This window comes from Drosophila novamexicana, unplaced genomic scaffold (genome assembly GCF_003285875.2).
Source record: "Drosophila novamexicana strain 15010-1031.04,08,12 unplaced genomic scaffold, DnovRS2.1 tig00000564-arrow-pilon, whole genome shotgun sequence".
Lineage (NCBI taxonomy): Eukaryota > Metazoa > Arthropoda > Insecta > Diptera > Drosophilidae > Drosophila > Drosophila novamexicana.
The window spans coordinates 431,057-456,631 of NW_020824810.1; the positions used below are offsets into that span (position 1 = coordinate 431,057).

The 25,575-nt window shown below is 43.8% G+C and overlaps 3 protein-coding genes across 6 annotated transcripts in view; 2 read left to right on the forward strand and 1 right to left on the reverse strand.

Moving 5' to 3' along the window:
* LOC115762213 (tyrosine-protein kinase Src42A) overlaps window positions 1-11,013 on the reverse strand; it is a 53,426-nt gene extending 42,413 nt beyond the window's left edge. For 2 of the 3 annotated variants that reach the window (XM_030704347.1, XM_030704346.1), the window contains exons 1-2: window positions 9,913-11,012; window positions 3,198-3,292 (exon numbers count right to left, since the gene is read on the reverse strand). In XM_030704347.1, coding sequence (XP_030560207.1) covers window positions 3,198-3,292; window positions 9,913-10,221 — 404 coding nt within the window. In that variant the 5' untranslated portion in view covers window positions 10,222-11,012. Of the gene's footprint in view, window positions 1-3,197; window positions 3,293-9,912 lie in introns of all 3 variants that reach the window. The other variant, XM_030704345.1, reaches the window with a different exon arrangement.
* Window positions 11,014-11,456: 443 nt separating this feature from the next.
* LOC115762438 (dosage compensation regulator) lies at window positions 11,457-16,866 on the forward strand. 2 transcript variants are annotated; one of them, XM_030704634.1, is made up of 5 exons: window positions 11,457-11,608; window positions 11,689-12,205; window positions 13,321-13,639; window positions 13,692-14,388; window positions 14,457-16,866. In XM_030704634.1, the coding sequence occupies exons 1-5, from the start codon at window positions 11,533-11,535 to the stop codon at window positions 16,781-16,783; spliced, it is 3,936 nt and encodes a 1,311-aa protein (XP_030560494.1). In that variant the 5' UTR covers window positions 11,457-11,532; the 3' UTR covers window positions 16,784-16,866. The 2 variants fall into 2 exon arrangements, with proteins under 2 accessions (XP_030560494.1, XP_030560495.1); XM_030704635.1 differs by lacking the exons at window positions 11,457-11,608; window positions 11,689-12,205 and adding an exon at window positions 12,665-13,258 and having other exon boundaries at window positions 14,457-16,865.
* Window positions 16,867-18,015: 1,149 nt separating this feature from the next.
* On the forward strand, window positions 18,016-24,834 carry LOC115762437. The gene is made up of 5 exons (XM_030704633.1): window positions 18,016-18,357; window positions 18,412-18,801; window positions 18,860-22,300; window positions 22,357-22,604; window positions 23,093-24,834. The coding sequence occupies exons 1-5, from the start codon at window positions 18,037-18,039 to the stop codon at window positions 23,544-23,546; spliced, it is 4,854 nt and encodes a 1,617-aa protein (XP_030560493.1). The 5' UTR covers window positions 18,016-18,036; the 3' UTR covers window positions 23,547-24,834.
* Window positions 24,835-25,575: the final 741 nt, after the last annotated feature.

Here is a 25,575-nt window from a genome sequence, read left to right on the forward strand (position 1 = left end):
TCTCTCCATCACGATTCCTCTCATTGTGGCTTTACCAATATCATTTCGTTAATCTTTGAAGACATTTGTTTGCCAATTCGCTTTTGTCCCACATCCTTAAACGTTTTTTCAACTGTGCTGCTTTCAGCCTTTTATAGTCCCGTGTTCCTCTCATCAAATCTCCTTTGTGCCACATCCTTAAAGATTTTGTACATACAACTTGTTTCTATTTTTAACTGTGCTTCTTTCAGTCAGTTTTATAGTTTCATGTTTTTATTATCAATTCCTTTTTGTGCAACATCCTTAAGCTTCATGGCTTTATAATGGGACAAATAAACACATTTATTTTAAACACACAAAACACTTTATTATAATATAGCAAAAATCCCCCATGAAAATCATTTAAGTGTTTCTTGAGTTAAGCGTTTCCAGAAAGAAATAAACACTTTCTTTTATGAGTTATAATGAAATTTAAGCCCAAATTTATGCATTAATTAAAGCGCAGCTTAGCATGGGCTTTTACCCAATTTCCCGGCGCTGCTTTTGCAATAGATTTCCAAATGCAGTCAATTAATATGCATAGACCCAGTTTTCTCAATAAAGTCTCGTGACCAGGCGGAAGTAGCCGCAAATATTTTGTGTGAAACATTTGCATAAAGATGAGCCCCCTCCCCCCACGAAAAAGAAACTGATCAAAGAAATTCAAGTTAACGAGTGCTTAAAAGGAAGGTTTAAATTATGCAATGACAATGACCAACAAAATATGAGCAGAAATAAGGGGCACACTTCTCAGAAGCTGCACGGCACTTAATGTAAATTTGCTAAACAAAAAAAAAAGAAGTATACAAAAACTGGGTAAAGAAATGAAATTGTGCAGCCTGTTTAAGGAGAAGAAAGCTTTGGATGCTGCAGCTTACAGTTAAATGCAATTTATTGCACGGCAAATAAATACAAGAAATTGCCAGACTTAATGCTGAGTTATGCATACAATTAAATGGATAACAAGAGGCAGGCAACGGGCAACAAAACAGCCCAAAACGGGCCACAATTTGCCGCAATTAGGCCAAAATAATATGGCCAACAAGCTTTGAGTTTGGCTGGCCTTGAAAAATGCTTGGGAAATGTCACATGAAATGCAAAAAACTAATGCAAAAGTCGCAAAAATTTCCATTACAAATATAAACAATGGGCGTGGCATTAAGGGCATTGCCTGATTAAAAATAAAATACAAATAAAAATAAAAACAAAAACAAAAACAAAAACAAAAATAAAACATTGTTAAACACTTGTTGACCAAAATGCTGCTTGTCAATTCAACTGGCTCAGAGGGAGTGGGAGAGAGAAGGGGGGTGGGGTAGGGTCGGGGGTAGGCGTTTGCCTCTGGGCACCGTTTTACCGTTATGCACAACAGCGCGCTGAGATAAATTTAATTAATGACGATTTTTGTGATTGTATTTTGGTTCGATTTACCGGTTTTTGAACTTTTCCCTACGCCCAGACGCAGACGGCCATTTATTAAAATATATATATATATATGTATATATCTCTCTCTCTCTCTATATATATATATATATATCGCTCTTTCTCTAGATTATGTATAGCTCTCTCTTTCACTTAATTTATGCAGCTCTCTTTAGTTTCATTTCGTTTTCGGTTTTTTCGTATTGCATTTCTCTGACTTGCACTGGGGCTGGGGCAAGGAATGTGTGTCACAGAAGGAAAAAGGCTCTACCTTCAACCCTAACCCTCCCCCTCCCCCCCTACCACTCACACAAAGTTAATCCTTCATAATTAAAGAGCTTTAAAATCAGTTACAAACAACAAATTTGGGTCAAGTCTATGAGTTATATTTTTTTTTCTTAAGGCAATTTACACTTGACACTGACACGCGTTCGGTTTAATTATCAACGTGTTTAAATGGCAAACAGAACATTTAGTTAAATCAATATGAGCGGGAGGAAGCATAAATAAAAGTACTAAAAATAATAAATAAATTAATAGTCGAACGACTGTAAACGGAAACTCTGTTTACAATTTGGTTAAAAACAATTGATATGTAACTGGCTGCCTGTTCGTTCACATAAAGGTTGCTCATCAAATCTTAATTGCTTTGTCGAAATGCTAATGTCACACACACACATACACACAGACACACACAATTATTGCGAGGGCTGCTCAATAGATATTGGAAACTAATTAAGTTATTCAAAAGCAGACAGACGGTTCGACTCGATATATACTTATGCTTCCTTTTGCCTGCTACACACATTAGCACAAAACAAATTATATCCCTTCTACCCATTGGCAATGACTTCAGGTTAAACAAAATTCAAGGGTCCGCCAGTTATATATATATATATATGTATATATATCAATACATGTCAATCAATTCACATTATTGTAAGCAGCGGAAAATTTGCCACATTAAATATCCATAAATGGCAATGCTCAACGCGCTGCTGAGCCTACTAATTTTTGTGTAATTCTTTATAGCGACTTTTTAAATAACACTAAAATAATAATTTAAAAAAAAAAAAAACAGTTAATAAATTTATGCTGCTTTTTTGTTTATGAAACAATTGACACAGTTGTTATAGTTTTTTCTATATATTCATATATATATATATATTTTTTTTTAAAAGGAAATCTTCGCATTGAAATTCCGCCAAATATCAAAGCCAACAGTTGCTGTTGTGTCAGTTAGTTTTGTTTTTGTTTTTATTTTTTTAATGGTTTTTGAGTGTTGGTTTTTTGGATATGAATATGCATGTCATATACCAAATAGCATATTTAAACGCAACTTGGCGCCAGGCACAAGTCACATGCAAAACATTTGTTGTTATAGCAGCAACAACCACAACAAAAATAATAACGAAATTTGCCAATTGCCCGGCAGCAGCATAAATAACAAACATTATGAATGAATGCAAATTATATACAAAATGCAAATTCAAGTCAATTTTATTAAAAAAAAAAAAAAAACAAAAAAAAATCATTTGAATGCTGCCCAGCGATGTGGGCAAAGAAATTGCTGCATACTTTTGAGCATCGCGTGAATTTAGCAGAGACACAAACCACACGTATAGATGGGAGCGTGCACAGATTCATTTAGGATTAAATTCAATTTATGTTGATTTATTTGCATTACGTATGCCTTCAAATATTGTTTGAAATACTAATTGTTTAATTAATAAGTCTGTTAATTATTTGTTACTTACGGTTCTGCCTCGATAGACTTCAATTTGGCCACATAATTGGATGGTATATATCCCTCTTGACGCGTCTTCTTGCTGCGCGCCAGCCACCAGTCACCCTGTAAATGATGAACAATACGTCAATAAAACTAAATAAGCTACAGATAAACAGTTAAACCAAATTATAAATACCATATAATGTGGAGGGAGAAAGAGGCACAAGATAAAGCTACTCGTTAAGTGGCTAGTTATCAAGGGAATTGGTTTTAATACAAATGTGCGATAGGCGTCAAACATGGATTGTGCTTCATATATGTATATATATATATTTATCTGTATATACTATATAGAGCCAGACATGGGAAATAAACACAACTGACTCACCAATTAAAATTAGTTAATAACTAAAGCTGAGCTAGAGGCTGCAGTTTACTTTACGTCAATTTATTATTTACAAACCACAAAGTTAAATATATTTGCTAGAGAGATTATACAAGATTATACAAGACGAATTGCATATAGATTTATTATTTATAAGCCATAAAGTTTGATGTAGAATAAATGAATTTAATATGCCAAAACTTAAGCATTGTTTGACATAAATTTAAGAGAAATGTGCATTTGGCTTAGTCAGAAATATATCAAAAATAGTATTCGCTGGTGAATAACGATACAAATATTTTAATATAATAACAATCCAAGACATTTAAATATTAGTTAAATATATATATTTATAATAAAATTGTGTCTTTGTTTAAGCTTAAGCCAGAAATACTGCGCAAGCAAACGTATTTGATTTATTTTGCTAAAAGCTTAACAATTTTGTGATTAATTAGGAAACAACTTTTCTAGCGGCCAGGTGTTTGTTATGATTGTTGTTGTTGTGATTGTTGTTGTTGTGATTGTTGTTGTTGTGATTGTTGCATTCGAGCAACACAACATTTCACACAAAAGCTGAAACTATAATTAACTTAGCTGTCGTCAAGGAGTGAAATAAAAAAGCGAACGCGAATTTCGTATGAATTAAGATTCGTACAATTTCATTTCGCTGTTTGAAAAACGTGTTTCGCAGTCTTTTATTGCTTGCCAGCCACTATGGAGAGTTATGCATATATATACCATATATATATATATATATGCCATATCATTTTGGAGGCAATACTCCGACGGCATAGTCGCTGGCCATACGCAGTAGTTGGACACAGAGTTCATATTTGTCTGGGCGGGTAATAAAAGTTTGACTCGATTGTTGTTCGACTATCAATTTGCAGTGGGCGATGACGGGCCCAGCTGTTTGGGGCTACAGCAAAAATCGCGCACTCACGCAACCAGTCAGCAGCAAAAGCAGCAAAATAACAGTCTAAAACAACAACAACAACAACAGCGAGGAGGCAGACACGCCAAGCCACGGTTTTTTCTGTTTGCAATACCCTGTAAACAGCGCGTGCAGCGAGCATATGCCCATTGGCAGCTGAAATGCGGAAGTGTTAGTTTGAAGCGTGCTAAGATTAAGATGAACTTCAATTTATGATGTCTGCTTCAGCATACTCTGTTTGCAAATTTAAAAAAAAAATGAGCATATGTGTTTTTTCTGTCTGCTTTAGCACACGAACTTTACATACAACATGTCAAGAGCGCAGTCCATTTCCTGTAAATTTTATTTCTCAGTTAAATTGGCATTTCTGTAATTTTTTGAATGGAAAACATTTTTCACTCAAGGAATGTTGCAGCAACAAACTTTTATGAGTCTTATAAATTATATATTTATATTTTAAAATTTTTCTCCATTTAACTTGTGTTCGTATTTATTTAAAATTTGTTCTCTATCTGGTTTTTTTTTTTTTTTAATTTCAATATCAAATTTTTCTCTAAGTCTTGTAATTTTATTTTATTCAGAATTTATATTTAATTTTAACTTGAAATTTTCGTCTATCTTGCTTGCTTTTCTCGGCCTTTCCAGCGTAGCTTAGTTAACTTCATTCTTTAAACTTGGTTAACAGAAACTTGACTTTTTAGCTCAACTGCTGCTCTCTACAGGGTATCCTTCTAGTCGTACCCAATACTTTACTTGCTTTTGTTTATTTGCTTTACTGTTTTTCAGTCTGCAATTTTTATTACATATTGTGCTCTTTATATTCGTGCAATTTACCATTCACACATTGGCTGCGCTTCGTTACAAAAAAAAAAATGAAGAAAAAATGAAATAACGAAAAAGTTGTTGAAAAAAACGAAAATTAAATTAAAAACTTAATACAATCGGTTGTTGCTTGTTGTTATTTATTATTTCTTTTGCTTGGTTTTGCTAACGCGCTTTCCATGTCTGGGCCCGGGGTTTTGTTAAAGACCAACAACATTAACAACTTTAACCGAAACTCGCTTTTGCCAAATTTGTGCATGGCTTTGGCTTAGATAAAAGCGGGCAAAACAGAAACAGTTAGCTATTCAGAAGGTTTTAGGACAAAAACTAGTTTATTTTAGCAAAATTCAAAACAATTAATTGCAATTGATTTTGTTGTATGCCAAGCGATATCTTCTCCTATCTGATAGACAATAACCATCGACTGCCACACTCCCCTACCCCCGCCCCCCGCCCACGGCTGTTCGACCCGCCGCCCTGCTCTCAGAGTCAAGTGCCTTTTGCTATCATTAGCCTGGCACACGATAAACTCAGTGGAAAGGTCAATGAACACAGCACACACACACATACACACACACACAGCACAGTTTTAGGGTTCATTGTTTATTTGTTGTTTACTTTGATTTTCTTTTACTCTCTCGCTCTCTTTCTAACTCGCTCTTCTTCTCCTCTCTCCTCCCACCCTCCTTGCTTTACAAGTGCATTTCATAATCGCTTGCTGTTGCCTTTTGGTAGCTACTGTAAGCATATACAACACACATGCATATATACATATGTATATATGTATATATACATATATGTATACCAATCTGTGTTTATGTGCGCCTTTTTTCCAATGAAAATTAAAGTGATTTTATTCTTAGATACGCTTCGAAAGTGAATTACCAGTCGGTTTTTCTTTTGTTGCCAGCTTAAGACAAAATTTCGGACTTTTGAGTTTTATATAAATCGATTTCTGTTCTAGTTAGGTTCAAGAATTTTAAGGCTTAGCGTAGCTCGTAGATAAGACATTGACCCAAATGCAGACATTCACTTGGTTTTACAGTTGGTAGAAAATGCTCAAAATGATTTTAACTTCTTTCAATAACTTTTTCAACTCTTCGAGATGTATCTTTCTAGACAGTTATCTAAGAAATACTCGAGGTTCATTCTAATCTGTCGAGATTTAAGTGTAGGTATAATTTGATTGGGGCTAGAACAAGTACCTAAGACTTTCAGCGGAACTTTTAGATATATTTCGCAAGTTATCTAAGAACCCAACAATTTTGCATTGCCTTGGCTTGCGCTTGGCAATTAATTATCAGTTTTTATGTTCTCTAGCTCTAAAAGTTGACACATAATCATCTAGAACTTTTCTATTGAACTAAAAGCCCATACATAAGCCCAGACTAAGAGGCTGCAAAGGCAAACAAAAGCAAGTTGTCAGCGTGTAATCTCTCTTTCTCTCTCTCTCTCTCTCTCTCTCTCTCTCTCTCTCTCTCTCTCTCTCTCTCTCTCTCTCAGTCTCTCTCTCTCTCTCTCTCTGTCTGTAGTTGATTATCCTTGAAGGGTTTCACTTAGCTTCCGGTCGGGCCCAAAAGCGTTTTGAAAGCGACTCATTTTTTTTTCTTTCAGTCTTTTCAGTCTTTTCTTCTTCTTGTACACGCAAAGAATGTGCAATATGCAAGCGACAAAACTGCATGTGCATGTGTGTGTGCGTGTTTGTGTGTGTGTGTGTGTGTGCGAATGAGTGTACGTTTCTGAGCGAGATGAGTGTGTGCTGTGTGCATGTTGTGTGTGTGTGCGTGTGTGTGTGTGTGTCTTCTGTGTTGGGTGTTTAAGCGCTGCTTCTTCGCCAAATGACAATGCACAGAAGAAGAAAAAGAAGAGACGACGGCGGCGTCACACCCATAAAATATTTAAACATACTATTTTGATATCTATGCATGACGTTGAGCTGTGCGAAGTTGTTGTTGTTAAGTTAAAAAAGTTAACAAAAGGAAGCCGGGCAGCTTTTTGCACACCCTGCATTACAAACGGGCGCAAGAGGGGTATAACAGGCGGAAGTAAGCAGTTAATATACTAAACAAGTTCTTAATAATCGATAACAACCTCAATTGAGGCAAGTTCGATAACAATCGATTATGCGATTATTTTATAGTTAATAGATATCAAGAATGTTTCATTTTTGGGCACCTGCCCCCCTCCCCGCCACCACCCCTCCACCTACAGAATGCAACCAGAAAGATGCTAACGACCGCCTGACGCTGGTTGCAGGGTAACTTCTAGTCGTTCCATCCCGACTAGAGTACTCTTACATGTTTGTTGTTGTTGTTTTTAAGTATGATTGTTGCTGTACTGCAAGCAATTGTTGCTGCTGTTGTAGTTGTACGTTAATTAAACGCAACCGGAAACAGCAGCGAGAGCTGCTGGCTGATTACTCTACTTGCCAGGGGGGAAGGCAGGAGAGAGGAGAGAGGGAGCGAGCGAGTGAGCGAGCGAGAGTTGGCTTCGGTAGAAATCTTGATGCGTTCAATTAGCAGGGCTACCAAAAATATTGCAGCACATTTTATCCGCCAACCCCTTTTGGCCCATCCATGGTGAGTGAGTGAGCGCAACTGTTGGCCGTCAGCCAAAGGTGGACGACATGCCTTTAGGCGCCGCCACTTGTCTGAGCAGTCAGCGAGGCGACCAGGCGCGGCCGCAATTGGCCAACTGCCCCGCCACGCCCCGGCAACCGCCTCCTTAAGGTGGTCATGGCTGTGCTGTGTGCTGACGTAAACGCTTTAAATATGCATGCCATAATATTTATCTGTGCAAGAGTTGAATGCGCCACATGACACAATCTAAAGGCATCTGAAATCCGAACGATAATGGATGGATGGGTGGGTGGCTGGTTGGGGTGGGGTGGGGTGGCGTGTGGTGGAATCTAACCTCCACATGGCTAATCATAGAATATGCCAACAAAAATATGTCAACAGCAGCTAGCGACAGTCTGATCTCGTTTTTTATATTTTACTCAAGTGGAGCTGCTGCAGTTGTTGCTTTTCATTTTAATTATAAACCAATGGCAAAAACAAACAGAAATTATACTTAGGAGCGGCTTGTCGATATTTGTATGCCCTTTCAGAGATACTTCTTGATAGTTTATGATATTGATTATATATAAAAAACTGACTTGACTTGTGATCAACGCATAAAAGAAAGTCTTAGGAGCTGGGAAGCTGAGAGAGGGAGAGAGAGAGAGAGAGTGGGAGAGAGAGAGGGAGAAAAAAAGAGAGATAGAACGAGATAGGTCCGAGAAGGACCCACAGAGGGATATCTTTCTCAGACCTTTCTCTCTCTCTCTCTCTCTTTATTTCTCTATGCTATGCATCCTTCATCTCCACTGAGAATAACTTGCTCGGAGCTCTCTCTCTCTTTCTCTCTCCCATAGATAGCTATGCAAAAAGTTGTAACTCAGTTTCGTTTCTACAGCAAATGTTCTCCTGCTGCACATTGAACTCATCATACCCTTCAGTAAGGGTATATGCATACGAAAAATAAAAACCAGCCAGCTACGAAAATTGCGAGGCGGGCATACAAAGTGCAGTCGGTATTTCAAGTTGGAGTTTGAGTTTTGTTGGCGGCTGGTTTTATGAGTTGCTGTTTCAAGTGGCAAGTGGCAAGTGGCAAGTGGCGGCAGAGTTGGCCGCAATTACAGCGTCTGGTTTTCTGCCAGCTTTCAAAAAAAAAACAAAACATAAAAAAATACCACCAAAAGCAAATGACATTGAAACAAACAGCGTAGGAAAATGCAAAACAAAAGCAGAAGAAAACGAAAAAACATAGTAAAAAGTTGCAAATTATAGCTGAGATCTTTTTGGCTAACTGCCGCATGACGCATGGCTTAAAATTGTGGATAATATAGAGAAAATACCGTAATTTAAGACCTGAAAATGAAACCACAAACTGTGCTAGGTAAATAAATAATAAAATAAGCTTGAGGAAGTTTCTTGAAGCTGGGAATGCAGCGCAGAAATATGATTATAGATTTCTAGTAGAAACTGAATTTTGTAAACAATCAATAAGTTTTTGATAATAGATATCGGGATCGGGAAAAATAAAAAATAACATAAAAACCGTTTAAAATAAGGCAAGAAAACAAATGTAGATAAGAAAATTATGGCTTTGGCCATATAACATCTAAAAATATTCAAGAATATTTTTTATACAAGGTTGTACAGGCAAATTATACACAACTGTTGATAGCATATCAAATTATCGAACAATCGGTTGAGAGTTATCGATAAGTCGTTACAACAACCATTTGTGACGTCAAAGCAGGTATAAAAACATGACTACAAAAAAAAACATGATTAAACATGAAATTGCATGCAGCGCCGTTCGCTTCAGCTTCAATGAATCGAATAATTAAAGCTTTCACGAACTTTTAAATAAACTTGTAATTTATGCATAGCTGCGAAAAAGGCTGAGCGCAACCAATTGGATGAATGCTATTAATGTTTTATTTTTTTTTATTAATATTCGTTCGATAAGATATTTAACTGTAAAACTGTTATCACAGGGCGTGCTCTCTCTCTCTCTTTCTCAACATTGCTGGAACCGTTATGATTCACTTACCTGTGTGTCATTCAGTATCTCCAGGTGCTCACCCTTGCGGAAGCTCAAGTCCTCGTCTGTGCGCGCATCGTAGTCGTAGAGGGCGACAAATATTTTGGCATTCGCATTGGCTGCATCGCTTTCGGGTATCTGCGGCACCGGACGTATCTGCTCCGCCGGCTGTCCGGGCATGGGCATGGCTATTTGCGGCACGCCCACACCGACGCCGACCACACCAATGCTGGCGCCGGGATCATCCAGCGGATTGCGTACATCGCCAGCATGTGGTTTGTCGTTGTCCGGTTTTTGTGTGCGTAGACAATTGCCCATTGTGTGATTGAAGTGGGGAGTAGAAGTTTCGCTGAAGTTTGGGCCAAATAACGGACGCTCAGTGCGTAAGTTGTGACGTATTAAATGCGATGAATGGAAGCCAAGTTGATTTTACTGTTGCAGTTGTGGAGTAACTGTTACTTTCACTCACACACAGACGCGCACGCAGCTGAATGCACGCCAATTACAATTCAATTGCACTCGTTTGTTTATACTGAGGACGACAAACACACACACGCATGCAAACGCCAACACACACACACTCACACACAAGTTCACAATTCGTTGTTGTTGTTGCTTATTTGCTCACTCGCGATCAACATGGGGTGTTGGCACTTATCTCTCTCGCTCTTCTGCTGCCTATGTTTGTTGCGCGTTGAACCTAGCGCCGCGTCAGTTCATCAATTTATTTATGTTGGCTTATTGTGGGTGTTGCAATTTATTGTTACACGCACTGCCACTGTTTATGGCTATTATAATTTATTGCAGCACTCTCTAACTAAATTAAATGCTTACACACACACAAACTCGGCGTATGTATTTTTCTGATTTTTTGCATGTATGTGTGTGTATATGTTGTATGTGTGATGCTGATGGTCAAACAACAAGACGAACGCGACCATTAAAAAAACAATTCAAAAACACTGATAAACTATTAAAACACATGCACACATTATTATTCTAATCTTTTTGATCACTTATTGCATTTCTTTTACATTTTTAAGTTATTTAATTTACGAGTTTCAGCTGCAGCGAAAATGGCTCCCCGAAAACCTGCGCGACAGACGATAGCGCTGCTAAAGCGATAGCATCGATACATGTGTGCCCATCAGAGGCTTGCACAGCGACTAATATCGAAATGCAAATTTGTATCGATGTGTTAAAATCGAATAATGTTAACCAACATTATGTTCAGTTACGATAGTTAACAGCTGTAAGCAATATTTATGTGCCTTTTTCACAGATGCTCAAACAATTGAACAAGATTTGAACATTTATTTTTTTTAAATATTGTTTTCTAAAAAAATGCATCAATAAAATTAACAATTTTATTATTTTACGAATATTAACGGCTTCGAAAAATGCAAACTTGTATGGAACTAACAGAAAATACTCAATGAACGAACGTGTTGTGTTCATTTAGTTCAGTTATTCATCTGAGCGAGCCGTTTACGAACCATTAAACCATTAAATAAAACTCACAATTTCCAAAAAATTTATTCTTCATTTGGCGAGCGTTCGATACGGAAGCGGAGCTCTCCAATTAATTTGGAAATTTTTTTTTTTCATTGAATTATATATTTGCACAAAATGGATATAAAATCGTTTTTGTTTTCATATTGTGCCAAGAATCAAACCGAACCGAAGTTCGAAGTGCGTCCAACGGGTAAGTGCCATGCACGGTCACAATAGCCGGTGGCATATTTTTCCGTTTTCCGATTTCGTTAAGGAATATCGATTTTTTAGGACCAAAGCACCGCCAGCGTTTTCTGTGCGAAGTGCGCGTAGATCAGTGCCCATATGTGGCCGTGGGCAACTCCACCAATAAAAAGGACGCCGAGAAGAATGCCTCGCGCGACTATGTCAACTATCTGGTGCGCGTCGGCAAACTAAATGCCAAAGATGTGCCAGCGGATACGGCTGGATCAGCTTCGGCAGGTGGTGCTGAGGCAGGCGGTGGTGGCGGCGGACGCATCACGGGTGGCCAGCAGCGACGCTTCTTTGGTGATGCATCGCGGGGCCCACAGGATCTGGGCGAGGCCTATCGCCCGCTGAATCATGACGGCGGACGCGACCGCTTCAACATTATCGATCATGTCCAGGAGCAAAAGGACATGAACGAAGCCGAATCGATTGACGTGAACGCGGCCATACACGGCAACTGGACCATCGAGAACGCCAAGGATCGCTTGAATATATATAAACAATCGAACAACATACGCGACGATTACAAGTATACGCCCGTGGGCCCGGATCATGCTAGGTACGTAGCCGCCACGCCGCCTGACAGCCAGCTGCTTGGCTGCGCTTCTCTATGATTTAGTTTTGGTTTCTTTTATTTTTTTTTTCTGTATGGCAAGCTGCGCACTGGATTTAGCGTTTGCTCTGGCCTAAATCTGGAGCGCAGCTCGTAAGTTATGGCTTATCGACTGCTGTGCGCAATCCATGAACAAAACAAAACATCACAGATATACCGCAAGCAAATGCACAGAAGCATAAAGAGACAGTAAACGCTCGATAAGGTGCACACAATGAAAAGCTTTCAACTCTTTCATATTAGGTAGATTTGTGTTTTTAGTTAAAAGTTGTCTATAATCATTTTGTGGTTTAGTTTTAACGAGAAAGACGAATTAGCTTCGGTTTGCCGAAGCTTAAATACCCTTTCAGATGTGCATATGCATATATTATATATATTCAAATGATTGTTCCGATGTGAGCTACTATATGATATGGTAATACGATGTTCATCATAAAACAATTGCATTCATGACTTTGCTTGTAAGATCCTATTTGCTTTGGCAGCTATATGATATAGTATTTCGATCCGATCGACTGCGTTATGTGCCTGCCCAAGTTATACCAAGTTTTAACGGAATATCTCTAGAACTGTAACTAGAAAGACTTTATTATGATCTCATCTGCAGGGGTATAAAAAGTGTGTTGGCTTTCTCAGCGTTGAACTGATTTAACAACATTTGTCACTCTCTTTTTTTCACTTGTTTCCATATATATATATATGTTTAGTGTATTTTTTGTATTTTGAAAGAGTGTTGCGTCTATCGAGCGTGTACTGTACTTAAATACAAACGCGACATGCTGCTGGGCTTTCAGAGCGATTTGGCACAACAGATACAAAAGTAAAGACGGGGCGCCTTGCATATATAAAGACATATATATGTATATATATTGATTTGAGATTGAGTTGTAATATACGTGCGCATTGTGGCTCTGAAAGCTCCGGCAAACCGTTTAAAAGAGGGAGAGTTCCCAACAATTGCGCACAGCATGTTGAGTTTTCGATGTCTTGACCGATATGGTAAGTGTGGAAAGGTTGTGCACGAAGCATTAACAATTAAATTGTCTATTGCACTCAACCAGGAGCTTTATGGCGGAGCTGTCCATATTTGTGCCGGCCCTGAAGCGCAAGGTGACCGCACGTGAGACCGGCTCCAACAAGAAATCGGCCAGCAAGTCGTGCGCCCTGTCGCTGGTGCGTCAGCTATTCCATCTAAAGGTAATCGAGGCCTTTAGCGGCACACTCAAAAAGAAGAAGGACGAGCAACTGAAGCCGTATCCGGTTAAGCTAGATCCGCAGCTCATCGATAGCGTTGACGAGGTGATCAAGGAGCTGGAGTTGCCCGTGGTTAATCCACGCAACATCAAAGTGGAGCCCGATGCTGCGCCCATGTCGCTGATTGTAAGTGCTGCCGGCATTATTCTCGCAGCTCTACTAATCCTTCTCATTGTAGGTCGCTGCGAATCGCTTGGACACCAACCAGGAGATCGAGACACGCGCACGCCAGGAGAATATTGCCGTTATACCCTGGACACCGCCGCAGCCCAACTGGAATGCCTGGCATGCTTGCAACATCGATGAGGGCGAACTGGCCACCGCCGCGGTGGATGATCTGTCCATTGAGTATGAGCGTCAGTTGTGTGAGCGTCGCCAGAATAATCCCGAGTACCGTCAGTTTCTGGAGTTTCGCGATAAGTTGCCAATTGCAGCCATGCGCTCGGAAATCATGACCGCCATCAACGAGAATCCGGTTGTCATTATACGCGGCAACACCGGCTGCGGCAAGACCACACAGATCGCCCAGTATATACTCGATGATTATATTACCTCGGGCCAGGGCGGCTATGCCAATATTTATGTGACCCAACCGCGTCGCATATCGGCCATTTCGGTCGCTGAGCGTGTCTCACGCGAACGTTGCGAGCAACTGGGCGATACTATTGGCTATTCGGTGCGCTTTGAATCCGTTTTTCCACGTCCATATGGCGCCATACTCTTCTGCACGGTCGGCGTTCTGCTGCGAAAACTGGAGGCGGGTCTGCGCGGCATATCGCACATTATTGTCGACGAGATACACGAGCGCGATGTGAACAGTGACTTTTTGTTGGTCATTTTACGCGACATGGTCGCCACCTATCCGGATTTGCACAGTATGCTATAGCTGGATTTCTTGCTCTTAATCCTTGTGCTCATTTTATATCGCAAATTTTTTTTCTAGTTGTTTTGATGTCCGCTACAATTGATACAACTCTCTTTTCGAAATACTTTGGCGACTGCCCCGTGCTGGAGGTGCCTGGACGCGCCTTTCCGGTGCAGCAATTCTTTTTGGAGGACATCATACAAATGACTGGCTTTGTGCCCTCGGCAGAGTCGCGTCGCAAGCGCAAAGAGGCCGATGATGAGGAGCAACTGTTGCTCAGCGACAATCAGGAGGAGGGTGAGCAGAATCTGAATAAAGTGTGCGAGGATAAGTACTCGCTGCAGACACGCAATGCGATGGCCATGCTGTCCGAATCGGATGTCAGCTTCGAGCTGCTCGAATCGCTATTGCTGCATATCAAATCGAAAAACATTCCCGGCGCCATTCTGGTCTTTCTGCCCGGATGGAATCTGATCTTTGCTTTGATGAAGTTCTTGCAAAGCTCGAACAATTTTGGTGATCCACAACATTATCGCATCTTGCCCTGCCACTCGCAGATACCGCGCGATGATCAACGCAGGGTTTTCGAGCCGGTGCCCGATGGCATCACCAAGATCATTTTGTCAACAAACATTGCCGAGACTTCGATAACTATTGATGATATTGTCTTTGTTGTGGACATATGCAAGGCGCGCATGAAACTCTTCACGTCCCACAACAATTTGACCAGCTATGCGACTGTCTGGGCCAGTAAAACCAATTTGGAGCAGCGCAAGGGTCGAGCCGGACGTGTACGTCCCGGCTTTTGCTTTACGCTCTGCTCACGCGCACGTTTCGCCCAGCTGGAGGAGAACTTGACGCCGGAAATGTTCCGCACACCGTTGCATGAGATTGCGCTAACCGTGAAGCTATTGCGCCTCGGCGCCATACATCATTTTCTGTCCAAGGCATTGGAGCCGCCGCCAGTGGATGCTGTCATCGAGGCGGAGGTGCTGTTGCGCGATATGCGCTGCCTGGATGCCAATGATGAGCTGACTCCGTTGGGCCGCCTGTTGGCACGTTTGCCCGTCGAGCCGCGTCTGGGCAAGATGTTGGTGCTGGGCGCGGTGTTTGGCTGCGCTGATCTGGTGGCCAGCATGGCCTCCTATTCCAGCACCTTCTCGGAGGTGTTCGCCTTGGACATTGGACAGCGCCGTTTGGCCAATCATCAGAAGGCTCTGAGCGGTCGCAAATGCTCCGATCATGTGGCCATGATTGTCGCCTCACAGATGTGGCAGAGTGCCAAGAAGCGCGGTGAGCACGAGGAGGCACGCATCTGCGACTGGAAGGGTCTGCAGATGTCCACAATGAATGTAATGTTTGATGCCAAGCTTCAGCTGCTCGATCTGCTGCAGCAGGCCGGCTTTCCGGAGGAGTGCATGTTGCCGCATCACGTGAATGCCAATTCGGATGATCCCGAGCTGGATATATCCCTCGCCTTGCTCTGCCTGGGTCTCTATCCCAACATTTGCGTGCACAAGGAGAAGCGCAAGGTCCTGACCACCGAATCGAAGGCTGCCCTGCTGCACAAGACCTCGGTGAACTGCAGCAATCTGGCCGTGACCTTCCCCTATCCGTTCTTTGTCTTTGGCGAGAAGATACGCACACGCGCCGTCTCTTGCAAGCAATTGTCCATGGTGGCGCCGCTGCAGGTGATGCTCTTTGGTTCGCGCAAAATCGATCTGGCGGCCAATGGCCTGGTGCGCGTGGATAACTGGCTCAACTTCGAAATGGATCCGGAGCATGCGGCCAAAATTGGTGCACTTAAACCGGCCCTTGAGGATCTGATTACCATTGCCTGTGACAATCCCAGCAATGTACTCCAACTAGATGAACCCTACGCCCGGCTGGTGCGCGTAATCAGGGAACTGTGCGTCCAGAATGCCGGCGACTATGAGCTTCAGCGTGAATGCGGTGTGTTGCCCCACATGTCGCGCAACGTTGCCAGCGGCAACAACGCTGGCGGCGGACCAGCTAAACGTGGGCGCTACGATAGTGGTCCTGGTTACGGTGGCAGAAGCGGAGGCTATGGCGGTGGCGGTGGTGGTCGCCGTTATGGTGGCGGCGGAGGCTATGGCAACCGTGCAGGTGGCTTCAACAATGGTGGCGGAGGCGGTTTCAATAGTGGTGGAGGCGGTGGCTTTAATAATGGTAACGGTGGTGGCTTCAATAGAGGAGGAGGCGGCGGCGGCGGCGATGGCTACAATAATGAAGAAGGAGACGGCGGCTACAATGAAGGAGGCGATGGCTACAATAATGGAGGAGGCTTCGGCGGCTTTAACAATGGCGGAGCAGGCTTTGGCAGCGGCAACAACTTTCAAAGTGAGGGCGGCAACTGGGGCGCCTTTTCCAATCGTCGCTTTTAAATATTTTTTTAATATTAATCCTTACCTTTGCTATGCATTATAATTATGTCTGATTACAAATAAAATATAAATATCTACGATCCATAATCGTATCACAAAAACAACGCACAGAGTTTGCTGTATTATGATTAATATGATTGATATGATTCAATTATGAAGATTATAAATTAATTATAAATAAGTATTTAATTGTATATAAATTATGTATCATAGTACTCCAGCTGGCACTCGATGCTGCAGAAGTACTTGGCCAACAGTCGCTCCTCGCTGATGAACGCCGCATTGAGGCAGGTGTGGCACCAGCGTTTGCGCTTGATGCTGGCCAACAGCTCGTCCGGCGTTAGCGCATATTCAGCCTTTGGGCTGCGGGTCTGGCACTGTGCTTGGTGGACGCTCAGCTCCCAGTCCCAGCGCTTGTCCAGCTTCCAAATGTGAGTTAGTTCGTCCAGAATCCGGGGACTGTGTAGATTTGCCGGTTGCTCGTGGAGTAATTTGCGCAGCTTTTTCGTTGCGCATTTAAGGCGTTCGTAGTTTTTGGCATATTTGTGATCCATTTCAATTAAATGTTTGACATGAAAGGTTTGTGTGGGTTTTGTTGCTGTTTTTTTGGCAGCGTTTTCGTTTTTTATTGCGGTTTTGTTTTTCAGGCGCTCCGCTGAAAAGTCGAAGGGTATAGTTACATCAGAGTCTTCGTCTGAGCTAATATATACTATGCTGGACATTGCTAAAGATTTATAATAAATCCTTGGCCCTGCCGTGGAAGACAATAAAATTAAAAAGTTTGCATTTCAGCTGACCACGAATTTGCCGTTATGTTTGAACAAGGGCTGCCAAATGTATGACCAGGGCTGCAGCTAAATGCTTAGTCCAGGCGTTTGAATCCTTTTCTATTCTTTTCCTTAAGCTAATTTTTAACCATTCAGTTTTTTTTTGTTGTTGACATTTTAAATTTGTTTTAGTTATTTCGATTATCATCAGCAATTTAAAATTTTAAAATCTTTTAAATTTTGAAACCTAACAGCCACTTTAACAGCTTAGCAACTCTGTCTGGTTGAGTAGCTGTTGCAGCGTACCAAGCTTATTATTTTGAACTGATTCTATCGACATGTTATCGATTATTTGCGCCGCCATTCAATTAAAATAAGCGTCGTTTGCTTTTTTGTGCGCGCGGTTTTCTGTTGCATTTTGGTTGTACTATCTGACTTGTATTACATTGTCTACTGTATATTCTAGTTAAGTATTGTCGAAAAACGATGGATTTCGATAATGCCAAGGAGAACATACAGCCCTTGGCAAGTGGGCGCAATGTCAGCCTGCTGCAGGCATCGCTATGCCAGGACGCCTCACAGGAGCTGAACGCGCAGCGCAAGCAGCTGGAGCTGGACATCAAGAACTACACTGGCGACGATCCGCTGGAGCCATGGTATGCCTATATATGCTGGATTGAGCAGAGCTATCCGGCGGGCGGCAGCAATTCCGGCCTGCAAAAGGTCATGCACAAATGTCTGACCCGCTTCGAGCAGGACGAGCGCTACAGACAGGATCCACGCCTGATCAAGTTGTTTATCAAATTCGTAAGTCTGTGACTTGGGTTATTGATAAAACTTAATAGCTCCCTTGTCTGACAGATGGGCAGCCAGGGCGATCAGATTGAGTGCTATCAGCAGATGTACAACAGCGGCATTGGCACCATGCTGGCAGATTTCTATATAGCCTGGGCCTACAGCTACGACCTGAGCGGCAATATGCGCAAAGCAAACGAGATCTTTCGCCTGGGCGTTGATTGTCGCGCCGAGCCGCTGGAGGAGCTCAAGGAGGCGCAACAGCATTTCGGCTACACGGTCGCTCAGCGCATGCTCTACAGCGAGGGCGAGGAGACAACTGCTGTCACACAGGAGCTCAATGATCGCCGCCTGGCGTTGCGTTCGCTGCACGGCCAGAAACGCAAGAATACGCTCACCGTCGGCAGCGTGCGCACGGGCGCGGCTATCCGGAGTAATATGCCCGGCGTGGTGCACGTAAGTTTCAGAAGAAAAACAAAAATACAAAAAGAAACTAAACTCCTTTTCATTCCAGAACGTTGGAGCCAGCACCAGTCGGGCGGGTCGCAATGCCAACCGTCAGCTAGAGGTGTTCAACGATGAGAACGCGGATTTCAATGTGCCGCCACCGCCACCAATCGCTGAGCTAGAGACGCCGGCGGACGGCAAATCCAGTCTGCGTTCCATAATCGATGCAGCACGCCAGCAGGAGAATCTCAAAGAGCCCATAGCCTGGAGCAAGCCGCACAAGCATGGCAAAATCTTTGCCTCGACGGCCGCACACGATCCGGCCTTTCCCATACACGTGGACGAGAAGGCGCTGCCGCCGATTGTTGATCCCGATGGCAAAACGCTGAAGCCCTTCAAATATCCACCCAACTTTAAGCCGAAAAATACACCACAGGAGCCTTGGGTAACACCGGTAACCATTGAGGATGAGCCGGACACCAATACGCTGCCCTGCTACAATAAATGCATGCTCTATCCGCGTCCCAATATGGAGTTCTCGCCCGAGGAGTATCGTGCCTATTGCTGGTTCAGGCGTCGCAACGAACAGCATCCGTATGTGCTGCGCAACGAGGCCTGGTGGGGTAATGGTGCTGCTTTTGGCGTGCGTCGCTATCCAAACTTTGCCAGCGTATCGAAGCCGCAGGCACGCGACGAGCTGGATGCATATTACAAGCCACCGGCGGTGCCGTCTCTAGCTACATTGCTGGACAAGGTCTACAATGATGAAGAGCAGCAGGAATATCAGTTGGAGGAGCTGCTAGTAGCCAAATGGCGCCAGAAACTTATCACACAGCGCGGCGTCATGGACATGGAGGAGACGGTCTGCCTGCCGGGCGAGCAAATGCCGCGACGCAAGAGTTTCTTTCCCAATCTGCAGCCGGGCTCGAGCAGGAAGTCGATTATGCCGCGCATATCCTGTGTCATGGAGGAAGACGAGGACAGGGAGGCAGAGGAAGAGCAGTTGAAGCAGCAGCAGCAGCAGGTTGAGAAGCCAAAGACACCTGAGCCCCTTGTCATGCAAATATGGGAAGATCCTGCCGCAGAGGTCTTGCCCCCAATGCCAACTGAAAGTGTGGCTCCAACTCCGATTCCCACCCCAATCCCAGCTACAGCTGTAACATCTCCACCCGAGGATAAATTTGTGATGCCTGCCCCGCCCACACGCAAAATTGAAATATTCGAAGATGATGTGATGCTGCCGCCGCCGGCTACAGTGAAGCCAGTGCCCAGCGTTTTCTTTGATGCAGATGAGACGTGTTCCACGCAAATGTTTAACATATTCATAAAATCGCAGGCAGTGAGCACGCCTAAAGCGCCACAGAAACAGGCCCCGGCACGACAATTTGGCACCTTACTCAAGGAGACTCCGCCGCCGCTGCCAACAGCAGCACCAGCTGCCACATTGCCGCCCGCGAGCGAGGAGCCAGCCGAATCGGAAGCGGCGATCGCAGCCGCTGGCCAGACGGTATCGCCCATGCTGCGCAAACAGCTGTCGACCATACTGGAGACATCGGAGCATGGTGTAGGCGCCACAAATGGCACCACCAAATCCACACTGACCAGCACCACATCGACCACATCCAACACGAACAGCACATCGCCCAGCTTGCAGGCGACAGCCTTTATGCTGAGCAACACGCCGGGACCGACGCGTCTGCAGCGACAAATGGTCAGCGAGCTATCCGTAGTGGGCGAGGAGCCGACGGCGGCTGGTAATTTTCAGCGCTTGGAGCTCTGGGAGCCGAATGCGCCCAGTGTGCCCCTGCTGAAATCGCTGCGTTTTCAGGAGGACAAAACAGAAACGGTGCCCAAGCCGTTGATGGCCTGTTACCAGGAGGACAAAACGGAAACGTTGCCAAAGCTGCCGCTCACATTGCCGGACATGGCGAACGCATCGAAGCTGCTGCTGCAGCCGTCGGTGCCGCAGCTGCCAACGGAATACGACGATGACGATGACTTGTGCGGACTGTTCGCCAAGACTCCGCCCAAGACAAAGGCATTCGGCTCGCCGCTCTACGCGGACAGCTCGAAGCGCATGTGCGAGCAGCGCACACCCGAAATATTCAGCAAATCCATTAAGCATGTGGAGCCCGCTAAGAAGAACTCCTTTGAGGTCTTTAAGGATGAGAGCTATGCGCTGTCGGGTCTTAAGCCCAGCAGCAAAGCGACGAGCAGCGTCAACAAACTGGCCGATTCCCTTATGGCGGATCTCTCCTTTGTGCCGGAGACGCAGCAGCCAACGGCTTTGAGGGATAGAAAAAGTCAAGCGGCGGCACAAAAGAAATTTGAGATCTTTCTGGATGAGAGCATGCCGCCGCCGCCGGTGGCGCCGCCCATGATGAACTGCACCCTGCCCGAAACGCAATCGGATACGATTGGCCCGGCGCATTTGACGGCTTCCTTCATGAAGGATCTGAGCAGCTGTCCCCTGCCGCTGCCTGTGCCCGTTAAGAGTCCAGCGACGGTAGCTCAACAGAATTTCGAAATATTTTTGGATGAATCCTTGCCAAACATGCCGCCGCCGCCGCCGCTGGCGCTTGACCCAATGGACTGCACGTTGCCCGAAACGCAGCCGCAAGGCGCTGCGGTGCTGGATCACCTGGAGACGGTCGGACCGGCACATCTAACCGCTTCCTTTATGAAGGATTGCACAGAGTTGAGCAAGTGCCCGTCGCCGCCATGCACGTCCGGCAATCGCTCCACAACGCCAGCAGCCACAAAGAGCACAACAAAGCTTAAGTTTCTGCAGGATTTGGAAAAATCCAGCACACAGACGGAGTCCAACAAAGCTGCCAATGATTACTTTGAACTAAATGCCGCCACCGAAATGTTTGCCAGCAACATTAGCATGATCAAGAACTCGACGCTGCTGCCCGAGACGCGCAAGCGCAGTAACTCGCCCGCTCCAGTTGCAACAGCCGCTCCTGTGCCCGCTCCAGCTCCAGTCGTTAGCCAGCCCGTACCGCTTATTGTTCTGGACGAGCCCGAAGACGATGAACGCAGCATTTATTACAAGGCCACGCCGCTGACACCCAAGCAATCGCACCATTCTTGGCAAGAGTTAAGTATTGGCACGCCGTCCAAGGAGGAATTTCGGCATCGCAAGGCAAGCTTTGATGAATCCGTGCTGAATAGCACGTTGGCCAGCGGCAATGTGAATCCCTTCAGTGTGGACATCATCAATTCACTGCTGGACCATTTGGAGTTCTCGATGTACATCGAAAAGCTGCCCAATTGCCAGCTGACGGGTCATGTGAAGCGCGTCGCGCCGCAATCCACGCTGCAGGTGAACGGCGAGCAGTTCGAAGTGCACAAAATAATTGGCAAGGGCGCCTATGGTTCCATATTTAGCGGCATTCACTGCAAGTCGGGCAAAAAGGTTGCCTTCAAACAGGAGAAACCCACCAATTACTGGGAGTACTATATCTGCCTGGAGGTGCACTCTCGTCTGAAAAATGATAACATGGTATTATCTACAAACTAGATATTTCCCATTTAGCGTCTAACTAAAGTTCTTTGTAGATTCCCGCCTATATGAACATTGATTATGCTCTGGTGGGCAACAACAGCAGCGTCTATATATCGGAGCTCTCGGATTATGGTTCGCTAATCACCGTCTGCAATAAGTACAAGAAGCATACTAGCAAAAATATGGACGAGCATGTTGTGATGCATCTGTGCTGTCAACTGTTGGATATTGTCGATCATCTGCATGCACTGGACATCATTCATGCGGACATCAAGGCGGATAATTTTCTGCTCATGCGACCGTAAGTACTGCCTGGTGTTTGTTAGAGCTGATCCTTCGTTTCTATTGATACATAATCATCACATTATCATCAAGGATTATGGCATCTTTAAGCCCTGAAACCTATTCGACAATCTTTATCTGAGTTATTTAGGAATTAATGTTTTGAATTTAAGCATGAAGGGTATCTTCTTGTCGGGCACACTCGATTGGAGCATTCTTATGTCGGATAGCAGTATGAAAGATTTAATGTATACCTAATGACAAGACGAGTCCAACCCAAAATTTAAATTGCTGCCGCTCACAAAATTGTTGCAGAGCGTGTCTTATAAAATAACAAATATATATAAGTATATTTATATATGTGTCAAAGCTGTTCCCAAACAGCTATAAAACCGCTTTACAGTAATATAATTTAGTATAGTCGTAGCCACTAAAATTTGTAACGGAGAGAGAATCGAATTTACAAATTGCTTTCCCCATTTCCCATTTTCCGTCTTCTGTTTACAGCTTGAGCGTGCAGGCAAATGAGCTTAGTGTGCAGTTGATTGACTTTGGTGTGGCGATTGACACCAAACTTTTTCCGCCCAATCAGACGTTCGACTATGTGCACAATGAGGATGCCTTCAAATGCATCGAGATGCGCACACAGCGCCGCTGGACATATCAATTGGATTTGTTCGGATTGGTTGGTGTGATGCATGTGCTGCTCTTTGGACGTTATATGGAGGTAGCACAACGACAGCCGGGCGGCATATGGATGCCAAAGACGGCATTTCCACGCTATTTCAGTCGCCAGACATGGGAGTCCATATTCCGTACGCTGCTCAATGTGCGCGACTGTCGCAGCATGCCGAATTTACAGCAGCTGCGTACGCTGCTAAAATCGGAGCTCGCCGAGAAGGAGAAATATGTGGAGGCGGCCATAACCAAGTTTAATATGATAATGCAAAGGAACGGATAGGTGTATGCTGCCGGCGTTGCTTTTATATCTACAACTACATATATATGTTTAAATTTTAGTTTAATTATTAAAAATGTAATTAAAATATGTTCGTTTTTTTTTTGTCAGCTTTTGGAACTTTCATGCACAACATTGCCATATTATTCGCATACTAATATTTTTTGGCATTTTTGAAAATGTTGCCATATATATTGTAAAAACTGCTCAAAAATACCACAAGAATTGTGTTAATCCTTTAATACTAGAATAGGGCGCGTCTGGTAGATTTGTTTTGTGTTTAATAAATATATTTATTTGCTAAGCGTATATACTTTTGCAATAATTGAAAGATCCTTTAAATAACCACAATTGAACGCTTTGTGCCGTTAGAGTCGCGGTTGTTTTACAATTTTGCGCATATAAACAAAATAATTTCAACCCAATTAAGTGGTTTTACATAAATTTTACAATGCGGCAGCGTACCGAGCATTAACTGAAGCGCAGCCGAACCAACGTATCCGCCCCTGTCGGCTGCCTTGCTCTTCCCCTACCGACTGACCACCTACTCAATTCGAGTGCAATGCAATTTTTGGTTGAATCAAATAATTTTGGTTATAGCACTGGCGTTTTGTGGATGTGGAACTGGCGCCATTTGCATTTTACAGGCATTCGTCGTTTCAGCCAGTATATAAACGCATACATGCATATATATTTGGACACTAACCGCTGCCATATACGTTTCCGGCAATGTTGGAGCTGTTGTCGTTGTCGTCGTTGCGTGCGCGTCGCAATTGGGCCTGTGGTCATGTGTTGTGTGCATATGCACAGCATATAAATCAAAGTCAAAACAGCTAGACATGATTCACAAATGATCAAAACAGACGAGCGACGGTCTGGCAACGCCGCCAGCCGCCCGCAATCCGCCGCCCCAACGCCCCCGTCAAACGAACAACCAGCCAAGCGCCGCCATATGAAAGTCTTATAAATCAACTCCTGGGTGTTGTTGTGTTTGCACGGTGGCTGCTGTTAGCCAAGGCCAGAACAATTGCATGCGGTTGACTTTTTGACTGCAACTGCTAAGTTAGCACAAAATTTTTGCGTGTTGCGCGTTGGCACTGCGAGTAGTTTGTCAAAAATTTTGATTAGGCAAACCAGAATTCTGCGAGGCCGTTGCGTATACGTATGCATGTATGTGTGTGTGGAAGGAAAGCTACCTAATACATGTGTGTGTGTGCACCAGGGTTGCCAGCCGGTTTTATACTGAGCCGTGCTTTTTTTTTTGTAGACCTGCGGCCATTATTATTGTATGGTTAGGTATCAGGGCTGCCAGCTGGTTTTTACTGATCCAGTTGGAAGCTGGGTTTTTTGTGGCTTGCAGCTCTGATTTTAGGATTAGGCGATAAAATATTATATATATGCATATTCATATATGGTGCATATAGATTTTCGGGCAAATTTAAAGCAGCTGCTGCTCTAAGTCTGCCTTGGAGTTTTATTTACCAAGCAATTGTTGTGGTTTTATTTGCACACACAGACACACACTAATGCAGCCTGGGTCTCACATGGACATACATGATTTATGCAAATTGAAAATGACCTTAGACCCTGACACACACACACACACACACACACGTATACAGACACGCTGGCATGAACACTGTCCATTTACCATGTCATGCCTGTTGTACATGCATGAGCACATACATACACATGCATATACCCTATATGTGCGTTTTTCGGCTCCTGTTGACTTGATTGTGGCAGCTGCTTGCCGCTCAGCTGCTGCTCGGACCACATCCCCATCCACATGCACATCCACATCTACAGCTTCCACAGCCATTTGCAGTTGCACAGCTTAGCAGCCGGGCCAGTAAACCCCTTAAGAATGGCCGGTTTGGAAGGGGCGGGGTGGGGGTGGGGGGGTAGTGTATGTGTGTGTGTGGGGTTCTATAGTCGCCATCATGCATTTTGCATCATCAAGCATTTTTGCGCCATTATTTCATGAAATTCACATTTATTTTGCAGCTGCTCTGGGCTAAAAGCGCGCCCC